Source organism: Urocitellus parryii, unplaced genomic scaffold, assembly GCF_045843805.1.
Source record: "Urocitellus parryii isolate mUroPar1 unplaced genomic scaffold, mUroPar1.hap1 Scaffold_43, whole genome shotgun sequence".
Taxonomy (NCBI): domain Eukaryota; kingdom Metazoa; phylum Chordata; class Mammalia; order Rodentia; family Sciuridae; genus Urocitellus; species Urocitellus parryii.
The window spans coordinates 276,511-289,782 of record NW_027553833.1 but is presented as its reverse complement, the minus strand read 5'-3'; the positions used below and the strand labels follow the sequence as shown (position 1 = coordinate 289,782).

Below are 13,272 nucleotides of genomic sequence, written 5' to 3'. Positions count from 1 at the left end.
GCCGCTCTGGGCTGGCTGGGGCTTTCTTGTGGTTCCAAAGGATGCACAGCACCCTGGAAGGACACTCAGACACAAGTGGCTCTCGATACAAGTACTTTATTTTAATTACAATAGTGCCACACAAAACTACAGTAGCACGAAACATAATACAAAAAATAGATTCCCACCTCCAAACCCCACATCCATGTGCCCACATAGAAGCAAGCCCGAGGCTCCCCTGGTCTTGGGAGTGCAGCTGCCCATCTCCCCTTGGCCTTGACACTGTGGAGGGGCAATGGGAGTGGGGACGCTGCCTCTGCGTGGGCCTGGACTTCTCCCCCTGTCCCGCACATCCTGACTGGGAGTGCCATCTCCATTCCCTCTGGCTAGACTCCAGGCCAAGACACTTGTGTCTGGCTGGTAGTGCTGACAGTTTCCTGGACCACCCTTCCCTGGGGAAGGCAGGAGGGTGGGGCAGCGGAGGCACAGGGATGGAAAAGGCCCAACTCCCAGGTGGCTGGCTCTAGCTCCTTCCCTGGTTCCTTCTTCTCTTTCTCCCAAAGAGCTCCCAGGCCTTGAACTTGTTTGTGAGGAACAGGGGCCTCACCTGGAGCCCACTCACAAGCCTCCTGCTGACCCAAGCTGTCTGTGCCTCTTGGACAAGGCTTCCTAGGTAAGGGGCGCGCCATGGGCAGGGCCTGGTCTCTCACAGGAGCTGCTGTGCAGCTGCAGTTGGTTCCACCTACCTGGTGGAGCCTGAGCATCCACTGTTGGGAGGAGCTGTGGCCTCTAGGAAGGGGTGACCTTCTTGGTCTCTTGACTCCACGGGCCAGACTGCGCTGAGGAACCCTTCCCTTAGCCTCCTGTCTAAGGAGGGGAGCCTGTCCAGCTGCAGGGGACGTCCTGATCTAAACCAGTGGGCCTTGATGGCTGGAGCCCAGGGCGAGGGCAGCAGCATCTACCTTCTACTACCCAGAGCACAGCCCTGCAGGCCAGAGCTCCTGGGGGCTGAGACATGGCCCTGTGAGCATCAGGAGTGGGAGTATGGCCTTGGGCCACTGGGGCAGGGGTCATCTCCTCAGCACGGCCCAGGCTGCAGCCTCAGATAAGGCACTAGAGAACTGGTCTGGAAGCTGACCAGGCTGGGGGCTGAGGACGGAGCTCAGGGGAGGATCTGGACCCTTCTGCAGACAAGAAGAACGACAGTCTCTTTCTTCCTTCCCTTGGGGGAGAGAGATCCTGCAAGGCAGAGCCCAGAATGGCTGGGGTGGGGAGTTGCTACAGAGAAGCAACAGGTCCCGCGGGGTGACCCGAAGAGGAAGGGCCAAAAGAGAAGGTCTACGGGCAGCTGCATGTATCTGGTGCTGGAGGGCCCTGTGCTCCAGATCCAGGGCGCTTGGGTGCCCTCAGAATATGCTGGGGACCCTGACCTGGCTTCATCTGCCATAGCCATCAGTCCTCTGCTGTGACTGTGGGGATGAGATCTTCCTTGCTGGGGTTTCCATGGTTGAACTCTGGGGGCAGGGGCAGCAAGCTGAGAGCAGCAGGCCATGAACTGGGCCTCTGCCTGGCTCCCACATTTCCTGTCTGTGGGTGGCCATGCAGTAGTCACCACAGTCAGAGGATTTGCTTAGTGGCCTGGCGCAGGTGTGTGTGTGTCCCTGCCTCAGCCCAGCCTTGCAGTGAGGGGGTAAATCAGTGGGGTTTCCTTGTCCACATGTTATTTAGGAAAAAAGAAGAAAACATAATAAATATAACAATCCTTCCCACAAAAAAAAAAGTGTTTTAAATGCATTTTTCCCTGAAGATTTCCAGTGTATTCCACAATGTTTAAAAAATAGTTTCCCCCCAAAATATATCTTAAAGCATTTGACACGGTGGTAATTGTGGTCTATGTGGTGCTGGATGTGGGCGAGGGGGCTGTGTCCCCCGGCCCTTGTCGCTGTGGGGCCCAGGCCTGGTGAGCCACCAGCCTGATACCCGAATGCCCGCTGGAGCTGGTGCACGCTGGGATGCCGGTCTGCACAGGGGAGCAACTCGGGTATGTGGAGGACCCCCACCTGGCCCAGTGCCGGCTGCAAACCCTCCAGTTCGGGGAAGGGGCCCTGGGCGGCCAAGGGGCTGGAAGGAGGGGCGGACTCGGCAGCCTCCCCTCGGGGCTCGTCCTCAGCCCCTTCCTCTCCTCCGTCTTGGCTCTCTGTGCTCTGCCCTTTACCAGATTTCACATTTGTGACGAGGGTTCATGGGTGACCCAAGGGGGCAGTGGAAGTGTTCTGAGAACTCTTTGGAATTGGAGAGGGAGCCGATGACCCTGAAGCGGGAGGGGCTGTGGGGGTCGGTGATGAGGCCTTTGTGGGAGCTCTCGGGCATACGGACAGAGTACCAGACCTTTGAGGGAACAAGGGGGAGAAGCTGGGGTCACTGTGCAGGGGTAGAATGAGCCCTCGCCTGGTGCTCACACCCCAAGGAGTCAGGAAGGCCCGTGGGTGGGTCGGAGGGGAGGCTGGTGTGCGCCTGTGCACCTCTCTGACGCAGGTGTCACCGAGCTGTGTCTCTTCAGCCAGAGCCGGGTCTCTGTCTGATGCCAACGTACCAGGCTGGGATTCTGCCCAAACTCTACTTTACAAATCTTGGATTTAGTCCAGATCTCATCTTTACTGGGCAGGACACTCTCTCGTGAAGCAGCTCTGGGAATCAACTGAAGGCCAACTCAAGTGCCGACCTGGTGGGTCTTGATTTCTTTCTCCCCCGGTTCTGGGGACTGAACCCAGGGCTGCTCTCTCACTGAGCTACATCCCAACCCTTTTCATTTTCTATTTTGAGACAGGGTCTTGCTAAGTTGCTGAGGCTGACCTCGAACTTGTGATCCTCCTGTCTCAGCTTCCCAAGGAGCTGGGATTACAGGCGTGCATTACCATGTCTGGCTATGTTAAGAAGTTTCTAGAACCCCAGAACCAGGAGGGGCCTACTCCACCACATACAGGATACTAGTATTCTTTCTTGGCCCTTTCTTGAATCTCTCTAATGACAGGAAGCTCACCTCCTCACAGGGTAATGACCTGAAGATGGTCTGATGAGTTAGGGAGCTGGTGATCGGAGGGGACCTGTACCTGTTCCCCTAAAGAACTCACCTGTGCAAACCCCAGGAAGAAGAGCTGGTCATTGGTGAGACCCAGCGTGGGCAAGGTCTGCTCCTCCCCATTCTTCTTTACCCAGTTCTGGTAAGCCTGGGAGGAGAGAAGGCCAGAGGTTGAGGGCAGCCAAGACATAGGGGCGAGGTGCTAGTGTGCAGGCCGGGGCTGGTTTCTGGGGTCTGGGCCTCGGCTCAGCCTGGAGGATCCCTCTTCTTTCTCTGCTCCCTCCCTAAAGGGGAGTGCAATCAACCCCAAGGCCTAAAACGCCATACAATGCCAATGGCTCTCCAATGTGCACTTTGGCGCCAGCCTCTTCCCTGATCTGGATATTCAACTGCCTTAGCTGGACACCCAAGGTCACATCCAACTCAGCATGGCACAGAGGAATAAGTCACACACACACGTACCCTCACCAAACCTGCCACCATACGATGGCACCACCACCTTCCTAGTTACTCAGGCTCAAATCCCAGAGTGCCCCCCAACTCTTCCAGCCAAGCCAAACACCCCAAATCTGACCCTCCTCACCCTTCCCTCTGTTCCACACGGCCTCTTGCCTGGGTAACCACACAACAGCTTCCAACGGGTCGCCCTGACTCAGAGGAACAGAGGACACAAGCCTGGTCCCCTCCTCATGTGGCAAACTGTCTAGGGCGGGTGTTGGCAGACCTCCTCTGTGAGGGCCGGAGTAGATGTTCCAGCTTTGGGGCTACCGGTCCCTGTTGAACTATCCTCCTCTGTATTCAGAGTGCAAAAGTAGCCACAGGCAACCTGTGGACACAGTGTGGCCAGGTCCCCCAAACCTACAGGGACAGGCTGGGGCTGGATTTGCCCACGGGCTGTGGGCTTGCAGACCTGCCTTAAAGAAGGATTTAGATAATGTCTCCTGTTTGACCCTGTAGTGGCTCCCACTGTCACCAGAATAGAACCAAGCTCCTTTCTCAGTGACAGAGGCCCTTGCTTCCCACTCCTTCCACCACCCCCTGCCCCTGGCCCTTTTTCCTTGGTGAGTTGCCAGGCTGCCTCTCGGGCCGGGACCTGTGTCTGAGTCACTTGCTTTCACCTCTGGCCACCTGAGGGTGTAGGTCAGGGGCTCAGAGCCAAGCCAATGAGCTCAGATGGTAGCCACTTACTCTAGACTAGGATCAGAACCCAGAACTGGCTCTGTGCTCAGTGTCCTCCTGGGCCCTGCTGCCCTACCTGGCAGTGGGTTCCCCCTCAAAGGTAAGAAGGGGCCGGCTCTGCAGGTGGACCCCACCCTGGCTCTCTCCCGGGTCTCTCAGGCAGGTGGTCTCTGAGCACAGGGCCTTGGGCACCCGGCTCAGGCTCTGCATCCACAGTCAGTGCTCATATCCTCCCCACCCCCACCGACAGATGAGGAAACTGAGGCACAGCACTCCTGCAGTTTGCCAGGCGTCTCTACGCTGACCTACTGATGAGGCATCTGGACAGATGTGGACCTGGACAGGTGCACAGGGGGAGCAGACCCACCCGATAGGTCGCCTTGAGGCCCCCATTGTCTGCGATGTTCTCCCCAAGGGTGTGGCGGCCGTTCACGGGCTCCCCATTCACGCTGTAGCTGCTATACTGCTCCACCATGGACTCCCTCTGCTGCTTGAGGAGTTCTTCCACCAGGGCTGGAGGTTCCTGTCCTTGTCATACTCCCGCCCTGTGGTCGGAGCGCAGGAGTGGCACCGTGGGACCTGTCCCTGCTATCGCTCTTCTCTCCCAGTGACAAGTGGGTTCCTCTGTCTGACCCCCACCCTCCAGCCTGCACAGGGACAGGATGCCCATCAGAGGGCCAGACCGAGTGGGAGAGGGTGGGGGAAAGTGGCCAGGCAGGCGGCTGAGCGGCTGTACAAAGGCTCGAGGCGTGGGGTGGATCTCCACTGGCCAAGGGCCTCGGATCCCAAGGAATGGAGGCCAGCAAGGGGCCAGTGGAGTTGACAGAATCAGGAGCACATGCCAGGCCTGGTCTCCAGGGTCTCTGCCACTTCCTTCTTGTCCCCAAGCAGGGGGCAGTTGAGGAAGACCCTGGACATTAGCTGCTGAGGAGGGTGTGACTTCCACGTCTCTGATTCCCACTGAGCACCGAGCACCCAGCACCCTCTAGAAGGTGCTAGCTATAGTCTTCACACGATCCTCTCCACCCCCACCTGGATCTGTTGCACCCATTTTGCAGATAAGGAGGCTTGGGGAATGACGTAACTTGCCGAGTTGTGAGCATTTGGCAAGCAGCTGAGCCAGGGTTTAGACTCTGGTCCTTCTCTCCAAAGGTAAGTCCCAGGGAGCAGAGGCAACGGGGCTAAGAAGCTGATGGGCTCTGTCTGGAGGGACCCCAAGGAACCTGTACCTTGATCATCAAAAGCGTGAGTCAGCTCATGGCCCACGACGACACCAATGCCACCAAAGTTTAAGGCCCTGGAGGGAGAAACGCAAAGTGAGAGCAAGGCCTCTGGCTCCTACCCTGTCATGTGGCCCTCACTTCTTGGGCCTGAGATTTAGCAGAGTCTCTCGGGGCTTTGTGGGACACAGCCCTAGAGACAGTGGGAGGCTGGGCAGTCTAAGGGAGCCAGCTGTGCCCTGTGGGTGACATGCTCGTGCTGGACACTCTAGAGGATCACTGTCCCCTCCCACAGACTAGCAGTTAAGCTTTAAAGCAAACGGAGCCTGGGAATGGGCCAGCACCTCTTCCCAAGCTCCACACGGTCATCCCAGGAGTCCAGCTTCTAGTACACTGCCCTCACCCACCAACTCCCTGGCTGTGACTGCTCTAAGCCACCGGCACAGCAGTATTTCCCACATGGGGCTCTTGACTGCACAACTGTGCCACGTTCCCCGGTTGCAGGAGCTTTCGGCCCCAGAGACCCCTGGAGGGAAGGCAGGAGACAGGGGCTGCTGCCCTCTGCACCCACGACGCTGCAATCCTAGGCCACCTGGCCACCGGGGCGCAGATGGCTCAGTAAGATGGCTGTCAGGGTCAGCTGCAGACACAGGGCTGGCTGAGGGGCAGGGGACCCATCGGGGCACCAGCACCAGAGATGGCCTACTTGGGCGAGGAGCGGGTGTAGAAGGGTGCCTGCAGGATCCCAGCCAGAAACACGATCTCATTCTTGGTGGGCGAGTAGTAAGCATTCACCATGGGCGGGGTCATGCTCCACCTGCAAGCAACAGGTGCAAGAGAGCCCAGGCGGTGGGCGGAGTGGAACTCCAGTGGGTTCTCCTTGACCCGGGCCCAAGTCAGCACAAGGACATCGGGCAGCACTGTTTCTGAGGGGGAAACTAGAAAACACCTGAATGTCTATAAATCAGAGATGTCACCTCAGAGGGTGCCACACCAAGGCACTCACAGACAGCAAGAGGGACCATCAGATATTGAATTGAGGTTATTTTTGAGGCTTGAAATGTGTCTAGAAACTGTTCTAAGGTGTGGTCTGTGGACAGTCCCCAAGATCCTCTGGTTTATGATGTCAAAACTATCTTCATTATAACATTGAGACACTTTGCCTCTGCCACTTGTTGAGATGTGCATCAAGGTACAAAAGCAACCGTGGATGACACTGCTGCCGCCTGGGCAGGGAGCCAGGCAAGTCCTAGCAGCCACCTCTCCTTCCCCAGAAGGTGCTCCAACCAAAACAAACCAGCCAGTCATTTTCATTGACAACACCCAGGAAAAAGTAGCCTAACTATTAATTCCATTAAATCTCGGCCCCCAAGTACCAGTCTTTAATATCCCGTGTGACCAATGGGGAAATACCCACGTGGTGCTTCAGGCCTCTCTCATCCTCTTCGGATGACTGACCAGCCATGGAATTTTGGACTTGGGCAACTAGGCAGACATGTTCTTGAAAATGAAAAGGGAAGCTTAGCACCTCAGGGTAAATAATTCACATTTTGTCATTTATTACCAATGATAAAAATGTGAGGTTTCAAAAAAAACTAAAGTTTTAAAGAAAAATTAAAATTTTGGAAAACTTGTATTGACCATCATGAATTTGATAGTACTTTAAGACTTTTCTCAGGAGGTCAACTATGATGTTAACTAATGTGAAAAAAAAATTTTTTTGGCTGCAGTATATGAAAGTGGAAAATCTGTAAATCTTAGTGGAACCACAATTTTTTTTCTTTTCTGTTTTTTTTTTTTCATACTGGGGACTGAACCCAGGGTGTGTAACCACTGAGCCACATCCTCAGCCCTTTTTAATATAGTATTTAGAGACAGGGTCTTGCTGAGTTGCTTAGGGCCTTGCTAAGTTGCTGAGGCTGGCTTTGGACTCATGATCCCTCTGACTCAGCCTCCTTAGCTGCTGTGATTGCAGGCATGTGCTACCATGCCTGGCAAAACGCTATTTTCCAAAGGACCAATGCATGAGGCCATGATTATGTAAAAAATCCAAAAAGTGCAAGACAGATCAATGATTTTAGTGTACAGGGTATGAAAAGTTCATGGATAAGTTTTCAGATTTTTCATATTGTATTTTTTGGGGGGCGCAAGGAGGCTAATGGGGATTGAACTCAGGGCACATGACCACTGAGCCCCAGCCCAGCTCTATATTGTATTGTATTTAGAGACAGGGTCTCACTGAGTTGCTTAGTACCTCACTTTTGCTGAGGCTGGCTTTGAACTTCTGCCCATGCCTCCTGAGCCACTGGGATTACAGGTGTGCACCACCACGACTGGTTCAGATTTTCCACACTGCATTAATCTTTCCTTCCTTGGGGACTGAACCCAGGGGTGCTCTATCACTGGGCTTCATCCCTTGCCCTTATTTTTTACTTTGCTAAATTGCCTAGGTTGGCCTTGAACTTTGGCTCCTTCTGCCTCAGCCACCTGCATAGCTTGGGTTGTAGATGAATACTGCTGTGTCTGGCTAGAAGACAAGTTTAAGTGAAAAATTTTAATCTAAAATTTAAAAAGCCAGGTAAATTGGCAGTAGTGTCTGTGCCATATTCTGAAGGTGAAGGCCCACCTACCTTCTTGTTTATTAGGGGGACCCTGGTTGACAATGGAAAACTTGGAGGAAAAGGATGTTTGAACCTCCATTGCCCACAAGAGGGCGCCAGAGGCAAAGAGGACTCGTTCTGACTTTTGGTAAGATTTATCCTGTTTCAGGAGTGGAGGGACTAGTACTGGGCTGACTACATCTAAATTTCCTGGGGAGACCATTTTAAAAAGAAGGGTCTTTCTCCAGATTATTCTGACTTAAGATCTGGGGTAGAAGTTAGGCTATGGCCAGGTGCAGTGGTGCCCAACTGTAATCCCAGCAATTTGGGAGGTAGAGGCAGGAGGATCACATGTTCAAGGCCAGCTTCAGCAACCTAGTGAGGCTCTCAGCAACTTAGTCAAACCCTGTCTTAAGATAAAAAATAAAAAAAGGCTGGGAATTTAGCCCAGTGATAAAGCACTCCTGGGTTCAATCCCCAGGAACTCCCTACCCCCGCTGCAAAAGCCCCCACAACCAAACACCACCATAACAACAACAACAAAAAAAAACTTCAGGAGGCAACCCCCACACCCTCACCCACATTTTTGGCAGTGCTGGGGAGGGAACCCAGGGTCTCAAGTACTAGGCTGTACTCTACCACTGAGCTACACCCTCATCCTAGGGAAATATCTTTGAAACTGCTCCCTAAGGGACACTGATGCACAGTGGGATTTGCAGTGTTTTCATGTGCTTGGTTATCAGCGCCCATCTAGAACCTTCCCCAGCTCTCAGGGAGACAGTGGGAGAAACCACCGCTCCTGTTTGTGAGGAGTTATGGGACATTCACCCATGCGGAGGGCCTCCTCTCAGGGCCTGGCTCTCCCCAGTTCCCACACTGGATTGCTTCAATGACCCCAGAACCAGTTCCCTTCCCTTCTACTTCGAAGATAATGAAATGAAGGCTCTGAATGCGAAGGCCATGAAGCTGGGATGTGGCGCCAGGCCTCCTCGGCCTCAGAGGCCAGGTTCACTCTGCCAACAGGCTGGGCACTGCGGCACACAGACTGGGGCCAGGATGGGCTCTACTCTGGCTTTTTTTGCAGAGGGTTCTGGGGATTGAACTCAGGGGCACTCGACCACTGGGCCACATCCCCAGTCCTCTTTTGTATTTTATTTAGAAACAGGGTCTCACTGAGTTGCTTAGCGCCTCGCCGTTGCTGAGGCTGGCTTTGAACTTGCGATCCCCTTGCCTCAGCCTCTTGAGCTGCTGGGATTACAGACATGTGCCACCGCACCCAGTGGCTTTTGATTTCTTAATTTGAAAAGAGGGCCAATGTGACAGTCACACCTGGCACCTGACAGTGGGTGGGGAAGGCAAGCTCAGTGGGGTGCATCCCCATGGTGGGGAACCAAGGCCTTCCTGGCCGGGCCTGGGGGACTCACTCGTCTCTGTTGGGGGCTTTCCTGAGCTGGTCAGCGGTGACCCTCCATGAGAAGTTGAAAAATCGCATGGCGTTCTCGAAGTAGAGGTCTGGAACTGCCGTGTATTGAAGAAAGAAGCAGAGACACAGGATGAGAGCACGCCCAGAGGAAACTCAGAAACTCAGACCCCTTGAGGTGAAGGGATGGGTCGGCAGGACCAGGGCCAGAGTGTGGGCTGGAGCTGCAGGCTCCACCCCTCCGGAGGCCTCTAACCTGCTGGGCCCAGCAACAACTGTCTCCTTCAGGCGCCTGACAGTGTCACAGTGCTGCAGGATGCCCCAGCAGTGGTTCCCTTGGGCAAGAAGTATCTCCATCACTGTCCTGCAGGACTGTGACGATGGGTGTGTTCTCCCTGTGTTCTATACCCACACTGGCCAATATGGTAGACTCTGGTGACAGGTGGCTACCGAGCATCTCAAATGTGCTAGTGTAATTAAATTTTAATTAACTTAAGTTTTGATGAATTAAATAGCCCCCCATGGCTGGTAGCTAACAAATTGGACAGCACAGATTTAATGAACCATGCTGGAGTCTAGCTCTGAAATGTCAGGGGACAGGTGTTATCACACCCCCACCCCTGGGCAAGGCCTCTCAGCTCCTGACAGGTGCAAAGCCCTCCCCCAGGTCCACTCCAGATCTTTACGGTGTACCCAAGGGCTGCTATAAAACACTGGGCCCTTAGGGGCAGGTCCCTGTCCTGTGGGCCCTTCCTGAGCTATCTCCAGGAGACTCTGGGTCTCGCATCATGATGACCCTGGGGTGTCTGAAATTATTCTTAAGAAACATGGCTGCGGAATGAGTCTCCTATTCTCAGAAGTAATTTTAATAGTCTTAGGTTTTAAATAGAACCATGATGAGAGGTTATTATAATTTCAAAAATGCCTGAATTTCAGAAATTTCACTCATGAGAAGATAGGAAACTATTATTTGGGGCAAAATCACAACCCACTTAAAGGGGTGATGTGCCGAAGGTTCTGGCAGCAAGCAGGGAGGCAGCAATCCCCCTCCACCTCAGCGGAGCGTCACCGTGCATTTGGGATGGCTGCCTCCTCGTTCCCATTCCCATCTCAAGGTCAAAATTTGAGGTCCGAGTTTTCTCTGAGGAGGTCGGGGTACAACCCTGAAGACAGGTGGCCGCTCTGGGGCAGGAGCGGGGGTGTGAGGGGCTTCACTTTCTACCCACCCCGTGGTGTTTTAGGGCCGTGATGCTGGCCAGCTGACCCCAGCCCTGTGGGCTCTGGGCTCAGGGTCAGGTGGTGCTGCACCTTTTAGGATCTGCTTCCCCAAAACCTTTTTTTTTTTAAAATTTTTTAGTTGTAGATGGACATAATATCTTTATTTTTTTATTTATTTAATGTGGTTCTGAGGATCGAACCCAGGCCTCACGTGTGTGAGGCAAGCACTCTGCCACTGAGCCAGCCCCAGCCCCCCTGACCCCCATTTTATGTAGTGCTTGGGTTGAACCAGTTGGAGTCATGATGCGAGGCCAGCGTTCTCCCACTGAGCTAATCCCCTGATGGCTGTCATGATGCCAGGTCAGCCTCCCTGCCTCCAGAAGCCCTGGGTGTCCCGCCCACCTTGGCCCCTCCCCAAGTGGGCACTTGGGATGGCAGGGCGTAAACCACTCACGTCGTTGAACACTTTGTCCAGTTCCTTGGGGTCCATAATGAAGTTGGGGTAGCCTATCACATTGTAGATGGCGTCCGCCTAGATGGGAGGGACACAGAACTGAGCACCCGCGATGCTGGCCAGCTGGCCCCAGCTCTGCGGGCTCTGGGCTCAGGGTCAGGTCAAGGGGCGGGGGATCAGGCACCTCCCCACTTAGGACTTTCACATCTCTTTTTGGAAACATTCCCTCCTTGCCTAACTTATCTTTTTAAAAAAAATATTTATTTTTTAGTTATAGGTGGATACAGTATCTTTTTTTTCTTTACTTTTATGTGGTGCTGAGGATCGAACCCAGTGCCTGACACAGGTGAGGCAAGTGCTCTACCGCTGAGCCACCACCCCAGCCCCCAGTTAATCTTTTGGGTTTCTGATTAAATGTTGCTTCCCCAAGGGAAGCTGCTATAGTCCAAATGTGTCCCCAAAGTTCAAGTGTTGGAACCTTTGGCAGGTGATGAGGTTCTGAGGCTCCGTCCCCCACCACTGGGGAACTGGGAGCTGTGGAGGGAGTGGGCACCACAGTGGCTTGGTCCACCTCTCTTGCGCGTGCTCTCCTGCCTGTCCACCTTCGGCCAAGAGATGTGTGACACTGGGCTTCAGGCTGTCCCCCCAGCCTGCTAGACTGGTCACAAGGCAGGACAGCATCCATGCGTGCCCAGGGGACAGGCTGGCCTCTCCTAGCCCTGCACTCTCTCTGCTGCTCTCGCCCGGTGCAGGAAGCCTGGGTGCCCGAGCTCCCGGGCAGCCTCACCTTCTCCTTGGCTGACTTCCGGGTGTCCTCATCCATCCACTTCAGCATGCTCAGGCTCTCCTCAAAGGCCTTCTTGATCTCCAGGATTATCTTGCTGGCCTGAGGAGACAGATGTTGCACCCTCAGCTCTGGGCACTGGCCCCCTGGATGCAACCAGTGGCCCAGGCATCATTTCAAAAGGTTAAAGACAGCAGCACAAAGTATTTATTACAAAGGAGGAATGAATATGTCATGCAGCATGGATGAGCTGGCAAAAAATTATATGAAGTGGAAGAAGCCCAATGTGAAAGTTTACGTGCGGTACGGTTCCGCTGTGAGAGCTATGCACAGCAGGCAAGCAGCAGGAATGGAACTCAAGTGGGGGTGCCTGGCTGGGGAGGGAGGCAGAGGACAGGAGTGACTGCTGATGGGCACAGGGGTGATGAGAATCAAGTTGATTGTGATTCCTGCACAAGTGAGAACATCCTAAAACCTCTGAAATGACGTGTGCACACTTTCAATTCCCGAGTTGTACGTGAGGTGAATCACATCTCAAAAAAACTGTTTCTAAAGTGCCTGGGTATAATGTGGCTGAAGACCACTCAGCCTGCTCACAGAGAGGATGTGGGGGAGAGCAGAGGGCGGCTTGGTGGGAGGCCTGTGTGCTCAACAGCTGGCTGGGCTGGAGGGTGTGGCAGCTCTGGTTTTAAAGGACATATAAATGGCAATAGCAAAGGTGAGACTTTCAAAAGTAGAACATGTCTCAGATTTCAAATAAAAACGTTGGCTTCTAACCCGCCCACCTGACTCTCGCCGACGCAGAAGACGCGGTCGCCAGGGCTCAGGCACACGTGTGAGCCACCGCAGAAGGTGAAGGAGCAGCGCGAGGAGCTCAACGGTGCGCACGACGGACAGCCTCCTGCCGCGCTCACGTCCCCCAGAGGCCGCCCACCGCGCATGGCTCTGCGGGGAGGCCGGGGTTCTCAGCCCTCGCACCCCGCCGCAGCCCAAGGCGCTTCCGGCCCCGCCCGCAAGCCCCGCCGCTCCCCCGCAGCCGAAGGCGCTTCCAGCCCGGCCCCGCGCGCGCTTCCGGCCCCGCGCGCGCTTCCGGCCCCGCCACCCGCCCACCTGACTCTCGCCGCGCCGCCGCCTGCCCACCTGACTCCCCGACGCAGAAGACGCGGCCGCCAGGGCTCAGGAACACGTGCGCGCCGCCGCACCGCAGAAGGTGAAGGAGCAGCGGGACGCGCGCAGCCGCTGCACCGAGGTGCGCAGGAGGAACAGCCTCCTGCCGCGCTCAGGTCCCCCAGAGGCCGCCCACCGCGCATGGCTCTGCGGGGAGGCCGGTTTCTCAGCC

General features: G+C 54.8%; 1 protein-coding gene across 3 annotated transcripts in view; it reads right to left on the bottom strand.

Annotated features, from left to right (window-relative positions):
* The window catches only part of LOC144252441 (flavin-containing monooxygenase 5-like), a 64,299-nt gene extending 54,729 nt beyond the window's left edge, over window positions 1-9,570 (bottom strand). For all 3 annotated transcript variants that reach the window (XM_077794761.1, XM_077794762.1, XM_077794760.1), the window contains exons 1-4: window positions 9,482-9,570; window positions 5,467-5,534; window positions 4,605-4,782; window positions 3,111-3,206 (exon numbers count right to left, since the gene is read on the bottom strand). In XM_077794761.1, coding sequence (XP_077650887.1) covers window positions 3,111-3,206; window positions 4,605-4,712 — 204 coding nt within the window. In that variant the 5' untranslated portion in view covers window positions 4,713-4,782; window positions 5,467-5,534; window positions 9,482-9,570. The remainder of the gene's footprint in view (window positions 1-3,110; window positions 3,207-4,604; window positions 4,783-5,466; window positions 5,535-9,481) is intronic.
* Between the last annotated feature and the right edge of the window lie 3,702 nt (window positions 9,571-13,272).